This window comes from Zingiber officinale, chromosome 6B, assembly GCF_018446385.1.
Source record: "Zingiber officinale cultivar Zhangliang chromosome 6B, Zo_v1.1, whole genome shotgun sequence".
NCBI classification, from domain to species: domain Eukaryota; kingdom Viridiplantae; phylum Streptophyta; class Magnoliopsida; order Zingiberales; family Zingiberaceae; genus Zingiber; species Zingiber officinale.
The window spans coordinates 119666894-119685628 of NC_055996.1; the positions used below are offsets into that span (position 1 = coordinate 119666894).

Here is an 18735-nt window from a genome sequence, read left to right on the forward strand (position 1 = left end):
GGCGTATCTGCACCTCTTCCAATATTCCGCCGTCTTTTTAAATCAGCTTTTTAAAGTTTAAATGATGGATTAGACGATCGAGAAGCAAGGAATGGCGCTACTTTATTTATAGATCCATTTTAGCAACTTCCTTGCAGCTGGAAACCTAAAATAAGTCTAATTTATCAACTCTAGTTTAAGAGTAAACAAGGATTTTCCAACAAAATGGCCTAATTCGGCAGGGTTATTCGACAGTTCACACTTGTAAACCAAAGGAAAAAAAATAAAAAAATTTGTCGACTAGACTAAATTTAATCCTCCTCGTTAGTATCTAATTGGTTATAAGTTCAATTTATTTTACGTTTCTTTGTTGTCGGTTTAAGCATGCAGCTGGATCTCTAGGCTTAACGGCTAAATTTGTTATCCATTTTAGTTGCAATTGATCACCATGTCCAACTGTCGACCACTATTGGCGCAACTCTGACCATTAACACTAGTAGACTTTTGTTAATAGATTTCGGATATTTTAAAGATTAATATCAAAGTAGACACGTGTGATGTAAAAGAGTCGTGCATTTATTACTTTATCTTAAAATTGAAGTCGTATCCAAGCCTTTGGCCGGTCTAAGAAAGCATAACGGTTCTTTTACTCCTCCGTTTAGTAGTAATGTAGAATTAATAGATCATATTTTATTATAACATAATTTTAATTTAACGAAGTAATTACGGATTACCATAGACTAATTTAATAAATTTATAAAATATTTGAATTACCTTTAAATTCATTTTATTTTGATGTGGTGATAAAAGGAGCCAGCTGAGGATGAGTCAAAGGTGGGAAAAGCAATCGACGTGGAGGTCAAAATCAAAGTGGTCAAAAATATGAAATCGTCAAGTCACCAGAGTTGGCCGAGCGGGTGGCAACGACCCGACCAGGCCTGAAGGGATGATCAGCCCGGAGGCTCGTCCGACCAAATCGCTAGTCTGGCCGGGCGATAGACAGCGCGCCGATAGCTCGAGATTAAAGAGAGGAGAACAGATGTTCGCAATTGTGACGATCCTATAAGGGCTAGTCCGACTGGATCGCCTGTCCGACCGTATGAAGAACAACCTACCGAACCGAGCGACCGTGGAGAAGAACAACCTAGAGAGACCAGGCGGGGAATCCTAATCGAGCGGCTCTCCCATTTGGCCAAATAGTGGGACCCCTCGCTTAGCTCATCATATCCTTCTGGAAGTTAGTGTCGCTGACAACAGGACATGGTCAACAGGCAAATTGTACATCTGAAGTTTCTATTGTCATGTCAGAGATTTGTACGTCTTGTTTAGGAAAAGTGTCAGAGGCACTTTTCTGACTTGTCTTTTCATAAGACAGTTGGGAAAACATGTACACACCTTGAGAAACGTGCACGTTCACTACTAGAGCACCATATAAAGGGGGTCCATGCACTGACAGAGGTATGCGTTATTTGTGATTACACTCTCGTTGTTATAGTTCTCTTCGTTATTTATTATCGTCGATGACTGATTTGAACGTCAAAGGGCCAACGCTGAGGAGCCTAGCACTGAAGTTCTTGGTTTTGCAAAGCGGAGCGAAATCTTCACACGTTCAACCATAGAGTCACATCCCCAGCCAGCTGTCTTCACCGTTTTTGGATAGGATCATATCAGTGTTGTCTATGAAAACTTAACCTGTATTTGAGACGTGAAGATGGAGAACGTTGGACGACTTATGACCGTGACGTTGACGAAGGAAGAATTGGACATGCTGATACAAGCACGGGCGACCAAGATGGTAGAGCAGCAATAGCAAGCAATGGCCGAGCACCAAGCAAATGAACCTGTGGCATCAGCAACAGCCCAGTAGGCCGGCCACATAAACCGAGCAAAAAATATTTCCACTCGAAGGGCAAACAATAAGTCGACCGACACATATGGAGATGTACCAAATACGTTGATCCCCTTTCACCGAGCGTTGTTCCACATCCCTTCAGAGGAACAAGGCCGAGCGGATAGAGAGCAAGGATCCTCCTCGAACGACGAGCCTATCCGGGACGGACGAAAGGGAAAGGCACCAAGGCTCAATGATTTCCCCGAACGGATAAACAAAAAAATTCTCTCAAGAGATCCTAGATAACCAACTACCATGACATTACATGTCATTAACGATCGGGGAGTACAATGAGACAATCGACCTAAAGGATCATCTGATCAAGTTTAACAACATGGTCACACTCCATCAGTACACCAATAGAGTGAAGTGTCAAGTTCCTCAGCACTCTTTCTGGATCATCACAGAGGTGGTTTATACGTCTGCCGATCGAATCAATCTACAACTTCAAGGATTTTCGAATGACATTTTTGGACCATTTGCTAACAACCACTGTTACCAGAAGATGAATGTTAACTTGTTCGTTGTGAAGCAAGGGGCCCAAGGAGGCATTGAGGGCTTACATCAAGAGGTTCAACTAAGTGACCATGGGCATTCCATCGATCACCTTGGAGATATTGGTAAGTGTCTTCTCGTAAGGACTTACAGAGGGCAAATTCTTTCACTCACTCATCTAGAAGTTGTCAAAAAACTTCGATCATCTACTCAAGTGTGCCAGCGAATACATCAACGTGGAGGAGGCCCAAGCAGCATAAAGGAAGGAAGTGCCCATCGAACCTATCCCCCCCCCCCCCCCCCCTGAACGTCGACTAGCCAGTAGCCATCAACCACCAAAGAGCCCCCGAGCGGGAGCAACTCAACCATACCAGGAGCCCCAGGCCCATGTTGTGCAACATGTACAAGCAGAGCGACTGAAGCCAACAAATGATAGGTCTTGGACACCGATGTTCTACTCGTACCATCACTCGACGACGTAACACCCAGGACTGCTATGACTTGAGGCCAATTTCAAGCTGACCGGCTCCTCAAGGATATCGTCATCGGTCACCTTCTCTTGATCGGCATCATCAACGCAGATCAAGTGGACAACGGGAAGAAGAAAGGTCGACGACCGAGCAACATCAAGACTAGCCTCAACGTAGAGGTAATGTGAGTCCTACCCGGATTTTCACCGAGTGGGCTCGATCTTCAGCTCGGGAGGAGGAAAACTGAAGCAATGTCGCTCAGGGTGACATCGAAATGATTGCCGGAGGGCTAACTGATGGTGATTCCAACAAGGCCAGGAAATCGCACGCCCGACGATTGGAGATACATGTTGTGGGATGCAGCAAGGAGAGCACCAAGGGACCATAGATTAGTTTTGGCCCTCAGGACTTAGAGGGAGTGGAGGGCCCTCACGATAATACCTTGATCATCCGAGCGGTAATAGTTAATTATACTATTCACTAAACTTTTGTAGATTCAGGTAGCTTAGTGAATATCATCTTCAAGAAGGAGTTTGACCGGCTACAAATCGACCGGAGTGACTTTCAGCCTATGATAACTCCATTGTATGGGTTTACGGGCAATGAGGTATTGCTAATAGCTAGGCTCAACTAGCCATATTACTCGGAGAGGAGCCTCTCAAGTGGACAAGGACCACAAACTTTATCGTGGTAGATGCGTTGTCTGCCTACAACGTGATATTGAGTCGACCGCCCTTGAATGAGTTTCGAGCTGTAGTGTCCACCTTTTGTCAAAAGTTCAAGTTCCCGATGGATAATTTGATGTGTGAAGTCAAAGGCGACCAATCGATCTCTCGGTGATGCTACATCGAAATGGTTAAATTCAAGTCAAAGGCCGCCCGAAAGACCTAGTGATTGGAGGTAAATGTGATTTTGGAAGAGCCTCCTGTATTGGTCTACGATAAAAAAGAGTAGGTCTAGATCCACCCCAGTTGATCAAAAGCCACAACTTTCGTTGTGGCCGATCTTACTGATGCAAGGAAAGCCGAGTTGGTGGTCTGCCTTAGGTAAAACCCTAATGTGTTTGCTTGGTTGACTCACGAACTCCGGGGTATCTCGCCGAGCGTAGCGCAACACGAACTGCATGTCCAACCGGATGCCCTGCCGGTAAAGCAGAGGAAGAAGGACTTCAGCTCGGAGCAGAACCAAATCGTTTGAGTAGAAATAGAAAAATTACTAGAGGTCGGCCACATTCGCGAAGTCCAATTCCCCAATTGGCTAACCAACATAGTGCTAGTCTCCAATCCGGGCAACAAGTGGCAAGTCTGCATCGACTTCCATGACTTGAACAAAGCTTACTCGAAGGATTTCTATCCCTTGCCACGTATTGATCAAATAGTAGATTCCAAGGCAAGCTGTGAACTAATCTGCATACTTGATGCGTACCAAGGCTACCATCAAGTTCCACTTGCTAAGGAGGATCAAGAGAATGTAAGCTTTATAACGACTGATGGGACCTATTGCTACATCATCATGTCGTTCGGATTAAAAAATATCAATGTCATTTACCAAAGGCTGATTAACAAAGTGTTCCGATGGCAAATCAGCCGTAATATGAAGGTATATATCAACAATATATTAATAAAATCCCTCTGAACAACTGACCTTTGTGCAGATGTCAAAGAGACCTATCGGACCTTGAGGATGTATGAGATTAAGCTTAACCCGACTAAGTGTCTGTTTAGGGCAAAAAGCGAACGCTTCCTCGGTTACATTGTGACCGGGAGGGGGATAAAAGTAAATCCAAGCAAGGTGAAGGCGATATAGGACATTCTTCCACCTCATAATTTGAAGAAGGCCCAATGATTGACCGGACGAATCACGACACTGTTAAGATTTATCTCCAAGTTGTCGGATTGGAGTCACCCATTCTTCAAGATTCTTCGTCAAGCGACAAAGTTCCAATGGAACGCGGAATGAGATAAGGTGCTAGAAGAGATTAAGAAATACCTAACCTCCTTACTTGTATTGTCTAAGCCCATCGTCGGCGAGCCACTCTGGATATACTTGTCGTCAACAGAGCTGTTGGAGCAATCTAGTGACCCTAGGTTTTGATGTTTGAGTAAAGGTTTAAGTTAGGATTATTATTGTAATTTGATATGCATTGTGAGTGTGCAGGATATAGGTACAACAAAGAAAGTCCAAGTGTGATCTTGGCAAAGGAGGAAAGCCCAATAATGAGTCTTGGCGGTGTAAGTCCAAGCATGTAGTCTTGGCAACGTAAGTCCAAGTGTAACTTGACAATGGATGAAGTCCCGGAGGCGCGACCTCTTGGCAAAGGAAGACCTGACAACAATGACAAGGCTGATGGAAACTCCAGAAGGCAAGACGTGAAGGATGGGGAGATATCCAAGGGGCGCAAGGCTGATGGAGGAGGCTAGAAGGCTAGGTCTAGGTTGGTCAGGCGAGGACGAGTGTTGAGAGATTGTACTCGGGGGTAAAATCTTAAGTTTAGGGGGGGGGAGTACTGTAGCAGCACTATAGTGATACTGTAGCAGTACTGTAGCAGGCGACTGCATGTTTTAGCAGTCAACTAATACAGTCGACCGCGCAGTCAACTGGGTGCGAACATAATGGTTCTGTTCGTTCGGTCATTGTGGAGCAGTCGACTGTATGTTTTGGCAGTCGACTGGTATCGAGCCGTTGGGATGTAACGGTCGAATTTCTACAGAAGGCAGTCGACTGCTAGTTTTAGCAGTCGACTGGTAGGCGGTGTTTTCTAACTTGTGGGCTATATAACCAAGCATTGGAAGTTTGGTTAAGGTTGACGAAATTAATGGTGGTTAACCCTAATTAGAGTCTCTAAGTGCCCAAGTGATCTAACGTGCTTGTACGAGGTTGCGGCGAGGTTTCTCCACCCACAAGGAGCTACGTGAGCTAGCCGGAAGTTCTCCGGGGAATCATCCACCGACGGATCGGGATCGTCCACCTTACGAACAGCCGTGGAGTAGGAGCTTTATCTCCAAACCACGTTAAATCAACGTGTTAGGTTTTGCTTTCTATTGTTAGTATTTGTATTTTGTTTTCCCCTGTGTACTAACAAGTGTAGGAAGTGACGATTTGGGTGAGGCGCTATTCACACCCCCCTCTAGTGGTGTCAAGGTTCCAACAAGAGCGAGCAGTTGACTTGACGTCGGTGTGGCAAAACAACACTGAACAATAGTCGATGTATGAGCTAGTCCTCACCACTCGGAGGCTTCACCCATACTTCCTCTCACACCCCATAGTGGTGCTGACTAACATCGCCCCGAGAAGAGTCCTCCTTAACCCGAAAGTATTCGGATGGCTGATCAAATGCACCACCGAGTTAAATGAGTTTGACATATAGTATTAAGCCCGAATGGTGATCAATGCTCAAGCCTTAGCTGATTTATTCACTGAAGTACAGAACACCGAGCCGGATGCGACTTAAAAGATATATATGGATGACTCATCCACCCGGCAAAGTAGCGGAATAAGCATCCTCTTAATATCTCCCACGCAAAGAAGGAATGCAACTATTCGTGCGGCTAGACTATTGGACCACAAATAAAGAGGTAGAATACAAGGCTTTGATAGTCGGACTGCAAGCAGCCTGACATGTAAGAGCCAATAGAGTTCTCATCCACTCAGATTCTTAGCTGGCGGTTCAGCAACTATCGAGAGTGTTCAAGATAAATAACGCCCAACTTAAGTTGTATACTGAGGCTTTTGAGAAATTGAAGGCAGGTTTCCAAGAAATGATTATACAGAAGGTCCCCCGGTCAGACAACTAGTATACGAACAAGTTGGCCAAGTTAGCGAGTTCTTTATCTCCGATCGTCCTGGATAAGTCGGTCGAGCAAGTTTTACTAGTGGCACATATCAACAGGGTGGCAGGAATGAACTAACCAAGTGACTGGAGGATGCCGCTGATTGAGTTCCTCCGATCGGGAGCTACACCAACTGACCGGGAGGAAGCTCGATTGTTAAAAATGAGGGTCGAACCGTTAACCCTAATTGGAGATCACTTATATAAGAGAGCTTTCTCAATGCCACTATTCAAGTGCATTGGCTCGGATGATAGTCAATACATATTGCAAGAGGTGCACCAAGATTCCTGTGGTAGTCATCCAGGCAACCAGTCATTGGCCCATAAGATACTGCTGGCCGAGTATTTCTGGCCAACACTATAGGCCGACACTACTCAGACGGTGGCCACATGCATATCCTACTAGAAATATCTGAACATATCACACCGACCTGTTGAAGAGATGAAGGCATCCACCGTGTCTTGTCCATTCAACCAGTGGGACATAGACATTGTTGGACCATTTTCCATGGCGGCCGAGCAATGAAAATTTCTACTTGTAGCAGTCGATTATTTCTCAAAATGGATGGAGGCCGATCCGCTCGCCAAGATAACCGATCACATGGTTATTAAATTTATATGGTAAAAGATCTTGTGTTGGTTCGACATCCCTCGTAAGCTCGTCTCGGACAACGGAAGGTAGTTTACAGGGCGAAGACTCAGAGAATGGTGTATCGGCTATGACATATTGGCATCTTGCAGACTTCATGTCAATGGCCTACCCATAGAGTAATGGCCAGACAAAAATCACCAATAGAGAAATCCTAAGAGGGTTCCAAGCTCAGCTTGACCAATCCGAAGGCAGCTGGGCTGATGAACTCCTAAGCGTGCTATAGGCCACCGCACCATGCCCAGAGAAGAAACCGGCATAACCCCATTCCACTTGGTGTATGGAAGTGAGGTAGTGTGCTGGTCGAAGTAGGGGTAGGGTCCCGATCGGGTACAACTCTATGACAAAGGAAACGCCGATCTGTGGGTTATAGAGCTCGACTTGATAGTCGAAGTTAGAGATAATGTCACTACCTGGCTCACGACATACTAATAGAGCATGAAGCAAAGCTACAACCGAAGGGTAATCCCGAGATCATTCCTGGTCAATAACCTGGTATGCAAGAGAGTGAAGCCGGTTGACGACGTCATCAAGCTATAGGCCCATGGAGAGGACCATATAAAGTCATTTAGAAGCTCCACTCTGGGGCTTACTATTTACAAGATGAAAATAGTAGAAATCTCGAGCGACCCTGGAACGTAAATCATCTCCATCCCTATAGGGTTGGATGAGAGGTTTGTGATAAAATTTGCATGCATTCATAGAAATGCTTGTTCCATGAGTGCAAGAGAATATGAATCCACCAAGTATCCCAAGAGCTTGAGCCGTTCAGCTAAATTATAAATAAGTTTCCACGACAAATCTAGAAAATCAACAGTCGAGCGACGACTATAAACCTTTGAACAATGATATTTAAAGCCGAGCTGCGGCTATAAAATCTCATTACAAAATTACTATAACCTAAGCGACGACTATAAACTCTCATTAGGAAATTTCTATAAGCCAAGCGGTGGCTATAAGCTCTCGTTTCAAAACTATTAAAAGTCGAGCGACGACTATAAACTCAGGACTGATATGAAATCAATAGTCGAGCAACAACTATAAACTCTAGCCTGTTAGTAATCGAGAGTCGAGTGGTGACTGTAAATCATGGAATTAGTAATAATCATCAGTCAAGCGGCGGCTATAAACCCGGGAGGTGATGAAAAGCATAAGTCGGGTGGTGACTATAAACCCTTGTTTGCAAGAATAATAGCCGAGCAGCCGCTATAAACTCGTTCCATCCCTAAAATTTATTACTAAATTAATGTTTTTTTATAGTGACTAGATTTGAAGGGAAAATTTAGAGTTATTGAACTATATTAAATAATTCGTTACTAAATTAAAATATTTTACAGTGACTAGATCACGAAGGAGGAATTTGGAGGGATTGAACCATATTAAAATATTTGAGTTATAATATTTTCTACTCTAATTTCAAAATTATTTTTATTATTTTCTTTTTGTTAAATTGTTTTAAAGAACATTTTCTAAAATATTTAAAATTAAAAAAAAAAATTTGCTATCCATTCCTTTTACGTCTATTTACTTGGTAAAAAGTGAAATCGTCGCTTTAAGTGCATCTCTATCATCACCTTGTATATTTTGAAAAGGAATAATAGGAATATTTTATCCTATACAATAATCTTTTGTATAAGGGAGGTCAAACATTCAACAAAGTATTTTTACACATATTGATATTTGAGAATTGATCTTAAGATTTATGAGATAAACATCATGTAAATACTAACTGTGTCAATGATAATTCTATAGATTCTAGAATGTACCATAGGGAATACTTTTTAAATCTATTAAAATTAGCATATAACTATAGAGTATCAATTCGGATGGGTAGGGTTGATTTTTTTTTTTTTTTAAATTTTAATTTGAACCCGATCCGAATCTAAATTCAATCAGAAATCTCTAAACCTAAATCTAACCCCTACCAACCTGACTAACCCGAACCCAACTCGAATAACTCGAAAAATCTAATTCAAAATAACTTTTTTTAGTTAATTTTCCTATAATTTTTTATTTTTATCTCAATACTCTATCATTATCATACTAATATTGATATTATACATAACAACATCTTAATTTTTAAAATAAAATTTAATTTAACCCTAAAAAATTTACTAAATCTTAAATTCGTGTCAATCCAAACTTGACTTGAACTCAAACCCGACTTGAATCCGAATCTCATCTTTGAACCTGAAACCCTTCAACACAATCCCAATCTAAATATGAAAATTCTCAATTCAAACTTGATTATTTTCGAGCCGACTCATGCTAGGTCGTCGGGTCGGATTTACTTTTAACATCCCTATTTGACATTGTGTTAAAATTTGAGTTAGGGTAAATGGTATATTTGACATTTCATCTATGATTGATGATGTATAAATAAAAAATTTAAATATTGTTTATTTTCTTATTATGCTATATTTTTCATGACTTATTATAATATTTATAATAGAAGTGTTTTTTTTAATTTATTTAACGAGTTTTGATATGCCGACACTACGTGTGAGCATTTAATTTTTTTTATTTACGTTTAATACGATAGCCCCACCCTTAAACTTTTAATTTAAAATTTAATTAGTATAATCAAAAGCTAAAAAAAGGAAAATAAAGCGCATAGCGCTGAGTCCAGCGTATCACTGTTATTTATTTAACCCTTATACAGGATTAAGATTTCTTGTTAGAAGATTTATATATGTGTTGTTTTAAATTTCATCATGATCATTTTTAAAATTTCTATAATGGAAAATATTTTTAAATATATTATTTTATGTTTTAAATTATTTTTTAGTTTCATTAGCTATCCGATTTATGTCGATTAATTTTAAAAGAACCGATTTGATTTTATAAAAATTTTCTATTGATAAAAAAATAAGCATACTAAACAGTTTATCAATTCAATATTTTTAAATCGTTCATTAAAAAAATTCATTTATTAACTCATAAAAATAAAACTTGATAATTAAAAATTTGATAAATTGAAAAGGCATCGTACTCATGCATTATTACCTAGGTGCATTTTACTTATTGTTCTCATTAGGAATGTAAATAAATCAAATCGTTTGTGGACTATTCGAAGTTCGATTCGATAAAAATTCGTTTAAGCTTGTTTAATGAGGTTCGTTAAGATAAATAAACCAAGCTCAAGTTTCGTAATACTCGACTTGTTAACTCATGAACGCGTTCATTAAACTTATGAATCAACTTTTAAATAAAAAAATAATAATTTTGATATTAAATTTATAGATTTTACATTTTACTTATGGAAAATATAGATAAATATATTAAATTTATTTATTATAATAAAATTATAAATTTTAATAAAAATATTATAATTTTTTTTAAATATATAATTTAATTTTTAATAAATATTTAAATTTATAATTTATATAAAAAATTGAATAAATTCATGAGTGATGAATGTATTCAATTAAATAAAACACTCGTAATCCTTACTGACTCTTTTAGACGGCTCCATAAGCATAAATCATGCTGACATTGAAATTAGACAACCAACCAAATATTTTGGAATCGGTTGAGACTGGATTCGAAAATCTATTACGTTAAATAACCATGCAGACCAACTCCGCCAACGTGGCAAAAAAATTTTGATCTGATCCTTATTTATTAAGCGTACAATATTCTCTACGTAATAATGGAAATTGGGAGGAAGTAGTGGCATTCCAGTAAATTCATGGCGTCACATCGTCACTGAATCCTTTACAACCGGACAGACCTAGAGGGAAGGGGGGCAGGGCAAGGCACGGCAATCTCTATCAGCATCGGGCCTCTTCTCCTGGAGCAATCGACTAAGAAAGCGACGATGGACGGGGTGTCGGAGGAGCTGGAGCGACGCAGCCAGTACCTTAGTTCGCTAATCCAGCGCACTAGGATCATGGTGGACGCCGATCAGGTCAAGAAGGAAGTCGTTGAGGCCACAGATAAGCCCGTCAATCAAGAGCAGCAGAGAAAGAAGGGAAATGACGAGGACCAACGGCTGGAGGAGAAGAAGAAAGCCGTCCGCGACGGAGATCGGTACGACGGAAATCCGACACTCGGAGAGAAGCAGAAGCAGAATCAGCCACCCAACATCAAAGTTAGGGGCGCCGACATGCCCCTCGCGTTGCAGAAGCGGGCATTCCAATGTGCCCACGAGACGCTCGCCTCCATGCCCAAGCTCGAGAGCAAGCGACTTGCCTTAGCGCTGAAGAAGGCATGATTTTTTTTTTCCCCTCTTCTTACTTTTCCTTTTGTTTCCCGTGACTGTTTGGTTGTTTTCTGCTACTAGTGATTCCCTTTGTTCCTCTTGAGTATATACATCTACATTTCTTTGTTCTAAGCTGCAGAAAAGTTGGGATTTTTATTATAATGGTGCTTTTCAGTTTGCTATCTCTCAATATCTTGTGAATACCGACCGTGATGCATTTCTAGAATATAAGCTGACATATTTAGGTACAACTTTGGTATGATAATGTGGGAAGTATGCCTAACAAAGACGTCTTTTATGTTGGTAACTGAAGATATTTGATTTTACCTTTGTAAAAGATTTTTACTAGGAAATTGGGTTGATAAAGGATTTATATATTAATATATGTACAATATGTTAAAGGTAACAGAAAGCAAACTCCAACCAAGTTATGAATGCGTTCCAAACCTATACCAATTGATGCGGGTAAAATTTCCCACTAATCATGGGTATTCTGGATAAACATTATGTGTACTTTAAAATAGTTCATAGTAGGAACATTGATCAATCTGCATATAAGAGCTCAGCCTGTAAAGAGCCCAATACATGACCATACAGTGTTCAGCTAATGGTTAAAACTATTTCAAACACAGGATCAACTCACTGGTAGGGCTTCACCAGGTGGTTATTCTCATTGACACTCAAAGGATTAAAGGAAGAGAGTCAAGGACACACTTAGGGATAGTCCTTTTTGGGACTGCATTTGAAAAATAACTGCAATACTCAACAAAGCTCAAGCTGACAAGATTTTCACCACCGCAGACATAATTGCTTCAGCCAACTAAATTAAATTTGATCAATATCAACTCATTCAGCCCTAAAAGTCACGTTACAACTAAACTCCACCATGATGGCACTAGCCAAAGTCAATTTTATACTTATTTTTACCTTGTGAGATGTTCATCTTTCAACTTAAATCCACCTCGTCCAAACACAAGTAGTTCAGTTTAAATCCATGAGACCCTCCACCAACCTGTTCTAAACTCTAAGACTTCAGTCAAGTTACCTCCACTCCACCAGATGAAAGTCCTTTCAGATTTATATAACTATTATAGTTTCAACAATAACAGGTGCTAGGCATGGAAGGAGGTAGAGTGGAGGAGAGGCTAATCTATTGTTCATCTGATTCACCAATGAAAAAGATGTTCAAAGTTCCAACTAGAAAGTAAATCTGAGCTTAGGGTTTTGCATATGCTGATTAGAAAGCTATTTCATTAAGGAGCCATAGGCATAGAAGAGGTAGTCAGTAAGGAGACTTGGGAGGCCATAAACTCAGAAGAAATTTATGGATGAAATGATAAGAAAGATGTTTTTACAGTTAGCAAAGGAGAACTAGAGAAGGAAGAATTGTGTAAGGAGGATGTTGTAATGATAGAAGAATTGAGGGGAAAATATGACACCTAAAAAAAAGAGTGTAGTAGTGTGTGGAAAGAGCGAGAAAGATGAAGAAGAATATTTCAAGGCTTTGAACCAAATGAACAAAGTGGGAACATAAGTTGGAAAAGGATGAGGGGAGGCTACTAGAGGTGAGACGCCCCAAGCTAAAATTCCTAGAGGCGTGAATGGGCTATGCTTAGATTAGGTCAAGTCGTGCTGAGCTAAGCTAGACATAATTTGTTCACATCTTGACCAAAGTTGGAGAGGCTTTTTCAAAAATAAATAAATAAATAAATAAATAAATAAATATATATATATATATTTTAAGTGTTCAACAGAAAACTTCTATTTCTAGTACTCTATTATTTTGTGTACTTTCTTGTAAATTTAGAATTTCCGTTCTATTCCTATTGTTCTATCTTGATTGACTTGTAAGAGGTTTCTCTATCTCAAACACTTAAATGAAGAAGAAAAAAAAGGATTCTAGGAATGATCCACCAAAAGGATTATAGGCAGTGACTAGGAATTTGGGGGTTGGTGAATAATTTTGAAAGCCATTGTCACTGTGGTATATAGGTTTGTGCTTTTGTTATTTTCTAACGTTTTATTGTAACCTTATTGAAATCGCAACAAAAGTAGGTTGTTTTTCTATTTGTATCTATGAATGGTATTCACTCTTGTCTACCTAACTAGTTGTCCAATTGCATGCTCCAACAGGAACTTATTGTACTATTAGTTATATTTTGATATTGTTCATGAGATTTTGACATATTTACAATTTTTGTCTAGGCCTGACTGAACTGACGCAAATAAAATATACCAATCTAATACAAATCAGTCCACACAAAATAAACATGTTATCAATTTTAAAATATATTTATATTTTGTTAGCTTAATTTGTCCACACAAAATAAACATGTCAACAATTTTAAAGTATATTTTTATTTTGGTAGCTTAATTTTCATATTTTAATACATTTACTTCAATGCCCGGATCTTAATAAGATTGGGGTCACTACAAATGTTTATCTTAATAAGATTGGGTCACTACAAATGTTTATCTTAATAAGATTGAGTCACTACAAATGTGTGTAAGATGCTCCATCCCATCGGTCAATTTATTCATTATATTTTTTTATTTTCCTATCGTCGAACTTAAGTTGTACCATCAAGGAATAATGGGTTTTAGGTTGTAGTTGATGTTTGACCTTGATCTCGAGTTAAGTTGACATCTTGAAGTAGATTCAGTTGACTAGTCATTCTTAGTATTGATTCGTCTTAGGAATCAAGTATAAATGTTCTTCTCAGAAACAAAAAGGGTTTGTTTTAGCTCTAGTCAACTGAAGTTGCTATTAAGTTAACTAGGCAATCAATTATTTAAGGGTGTTTTCTATTGGACTCAAGTTTGCTAATTATCCGTTGGCGGATAAGCTCACTATCATAATCATTAGAGTCGATTGGAAATTGTTTGAGTCTTATTAACTAGCAAACTAGTCATTGGCCGATAAGCTTGTTGCCTTAGTTGTTTGAGTCAATTGAGCTTGATTTGAGTTGATTAAATATTATTGCAGTTGAATAAACTGGTGTTTGAGTGGACTTGCGAGCACTTGTTGGCTAATAAGATTTCCATATCTACATTGTAGTCATGAAGATGATTTTAGTTGGTTGAAGTCAAGAAAAAATAGCCGTTTGAGCTGCCTTATCTGTAGATTTGAGGTTAAGTTGCATATATATATAAATATAGGTACAAAGGGACTTCAAAATAGAACAACCATTACTATGAGATTCTATAATTTTCTTTATCCCTAATCACTTCCAACAAGTATTTTTCTGAACTTATTTGCATTGCATTCACATTTATTTTTCTAATTCCAACAAACAAATACGAGTATTCTAATAATTTATTTTAACTTGCTAATTTTAATTATGTGTTATTCATCCTTCCCCACCTAGTAGGATAAGACTTGATGGTTGTTGTTCTTGTATGAGCTATTATAAAATTATTGGTGTTTGCATGTATTCCATTTTTACATTCTGTCCATGCTTATATGGACTTTCTACTAGTTATTCTTAATTACTTTGTCATTTTTTTCCTTATACTCTTCTCTTATCTTTTCTTATGACTAAAGAATTGTGAAATGAATTTGTCAAGTTTTACTCACGTTAATGTTGAATGCTATAAATTAATTGAAATCGGTAATTGATTGATGCATCATTCAGATTGAATGACATTGGTGGCCAAAGGTCATACGCTGACCCTGTCGGCCCACGCGATCGGTCCCACAATCATTTGTAGAGAGGTAAATCATGGGTGATTTTTTTTGCCTTTTGAACGGTGTCCATTGCATGAGGGAGGGCAAGAACCTGGCAAGCATTTCGCGGCCAAGAATTGACCTCTAGAGCTCTTAGTGACAATGCCACATGCACTGACCATCTACCTATCTCGTGGGGACTTGAATGACATTAATACTATGTGAAGTGTGTATTTATCTTGTTTTGAGTTTCTTCCTTGTCTTGCGAGAAGAATAAAAGAGCTAGAGAGCATATTAAGGGTGGGAATTCAGGTTGACGAGTCATAAATAGGTCAATGAGACATCGACCTGTGATCCATTTAATTTAAATCTGAATTCGACCCATTTAATAAATAGGTTAAAATGCACTACTCTCATACTTTATAAGTAGTTTAACCCACCCATTTACAAATTAGATTAATTATATGAGTTAGAGGGCTCATAAATGGTCATGTGACTTGACTCTTTGATTAAATGGGTCATAATCACGTCATATGACATGACCCATTCAAAAAACTTAAACAAAACTCTGAGTACAAACTACGTAATAACTATTTTTTAATTATATAAACAAAATCTAATCTATATAATTATTTAGATTTCATTGTATTATATATTTGTAATTTCTATATTAGATTATACATTTATAACTTATATAGATTAAATAATATAAATAATTAAATCTCTAGAAATTTATAGGCCCATTGTTTATCCAATCTGACCCACTTATTTGCAGCTCATAAATGGGTACTCATTTTTGACCTGAATACGTTCAGCTCATCTAAATTCACGAATTTGTGAGCTAGGTCGTGTCGTATAGATAGATTGTGTCAACTTTTGTCATCTCTAGTGAATATTTGTTTGGCTCGCTATTGTAATTGGTTGTATCAAGGTTTGTTCGGTGTGCTTATGAATGTCTTTGAAGAAAAGACTGGGTAATGGTGAAACAAGGGAGAAATGGAAGAATGTTAAGCAGGCTTACTGCTTATGCAACAATGGTAGATGCAATTTGTTCATTGCCTGTTTCTGAGAACTAAACTTCTTATTCAAAAGAAAAGAACTGAGTTATGAACTTGTCATTATTTTGTTGGTATGCTTTGTTACCATGAATATGTGAACTGTTCCATGGTTTTTTGGGTCATGAGTAACTCCAAAATTATGTTACATCTAATTCTTATTCTTTTAACTCTCTGATTTTATTCCATATAGCTTAGACAATATGAAGGGTCTTAAATGACTGTAATTGTAGATATATGATTTGAAACTGCATTGGGTCTTCTATACAGAAATAATCACTATGCAGCAATATTGCCCCCTCTTATCCATCCATTCTCTCATCTAGTTCTCTTTCTTTAGTTACATATAGGACCCACCCAACATTATGAAATTGGTTTATTTGTAAACGAACCTTTATCCTCTGTATACTGGACAATGAACTGCAGCATTTGATGGAAGTTATTGTAATCTTTAAATAGCTGCACCAGTGGAAAGTTAACATGGGGTTTAGATTGGCTGAAGTCTCCAAGATCTAATAAAACATTTGGTATTGACAGAAACCTTTTTGAATAATTATTGACGATGGACTTATTTGATTCATTAATTACACAATGTAAATCCAAATTATGAAAGATTATGCTGGCTAGACGAAGCTTTAGATGGTCTATCTTACTTGAAAATTAAGGATAACAGAACAAAAGAGGATTTGTCGGCAGGGAAACATGTCCAGATTATAGTTGCCATTTACTAATGTTTCATTTGACAAGTAGTTTTTGTGCTTTTTTTTTCTCAGATGAAAGGTTTGAAGTAGACAGAATTCCTTGATTGCTTGTTTGTTGATGAATTTATCAAAGACATGGTACACTTATTTTATTGTGGGGATTAGATATTTGCCACTCATTGTATTTCATAGGTGCCTTTGGATTGTACGTTCTCTTTGGAAAGAACTCACCGCACAATGAATCATGTGCTATAACCATGTAATCTTTGTATTTGCAGGAATTTGACACAACATACGGTCCAGCTTGGCATTGCATTGTCGGAACAAGCTTTGGTTCGTATGTCACTCATTCTTTGGGAGGTTTCCTGTATTTCTCCATTGATAAGGTGTACATTCTTCTCTTCCGGACAGCGGTGGAACCAGTAGACCATTGATGATCATATTGCAACTAATTAGTGGTTGCAGTTTAATGTAGATTCATGAAATCTTGTTGTCATCAATGTATGCAAACGACCATGTAAAATTGTAATGGCATTAAAGCATGAGTTAGCTGTTTTCTCTCTCCTTTTAAAATTTGTTTATCTTGATTGCCAATGACATGTTTTCTTGTGATTATTTGATCACTAAGAGCATCTATTGAGGTTATTGATCATTTCTCAGCTGGATTAACTGTAGCCAATAATAACTTGACTATCCATCCCTTGTTTTCCTAAAATCCTTTGTTATTTTTTTTTCCAAATCACTATTTGAGTATATCTCTGCCTCTAGCATAATGAGTTATTAATGCCTTTCTAACACTAGTGGGTGAAGGAACATGCGGCAGTCCTGTGGGATGCGACAAAGACCACAGAGCAATTTGTTTCCTCTTCTTTAAACTCCATCAACTTGTTAGTATTTTGGTGATTAATCCTCAACTTTCTTTGTGAGTAACTTAACACTGAGTAATTTAACACAAAGTAAAGCAACCAACTATTCTACCTCATACCATAAATCTGCAACCAACCCACATACTACCCAAATCTCCAAGCTACCTCCATCTTTTGCTTGGAATGCTACTTGCTCAATTCTCTTCAACAAATGGATGAGCTATCAGTTCTCTTTCACAGAAATGGAGACATGGCCATGACTTCCCCAATGCATGCCTCCTTCCACCTCCTTTATTCTCTCTTCACTTCCTGAGCTTTTGAGGACATGGCAGCAGCTCTGTTGGCTTCTCCCACTGTTGTTCTCCTCACCCAAATCCCCCACCCATCATTACTGCCGCCACCGGTAAACCAGTCATCTTCATGTTTGGAGATTCACTCTCGGATGTTGACAGCAAGAACCATTTTCCATATTCCCTATTAAGGTCAGACTTCCATGATAACTACAATGGTATTCCAACTGGAAGATTCACCAATGGAAGAACCATAGAGAATATCCTATCATATGTAAATCAGCTAACTGTGTTTTCAGATTGACTTGCATTAATCATCAAGGTAATTAGTGGTGTTCTGTGCAGCTGCTAAGCTTGGGGTTGCCATCTCTACCACGATCTATGTTGTTATCCGTGAATGATGATGCAATCAATATCCATGGAGGTGCCAACTATGGCTTCTGGAGCAAGAATACTTCAGCCGTCAAGATAAATTGGAAAGAGCTCATGGAGACTTATATGACCAGCATTTTTAGACTTGCTTCTCAATGGAGAGAAAATAATCTACAGTGTGTTGCAGTTTAGATCCTTTAATTATTTGTTGAAGGATCTAACTATTATACTATTATCCTGAGGGCAATTTATCTAGTTGACCAATAT

General features: G+C 38.5%; 1 protein-coding gene across 1 annotated transcript; it reads left to right on the plus strand.

The window, feature by feature from the left end:
* The first annotated feature begins 10965 nt into the window (after nucleotides 1-10965).
* Nucleotides 10966-17515, plus strand: LOC121989271. Its single transcript, XM_042543199.1, has 2 exons — nucleotides 10966-11523; nucleotides 17219-17515. Exons 1-2 carry the CDS (start codon nucleotides 11134-11136, stop codon nucleotides 17372-17374), a joined length of 546 nt encoding a protein of 181 aa, XP_042399133.1. The 5' UTR covers nucleotides 10966-11133; the 3' UTR covers nucleotides 17375-17515.
* The last annotated feature ends 1220 nt before the right edge of the window (nucleotides 17516-18735 follow it).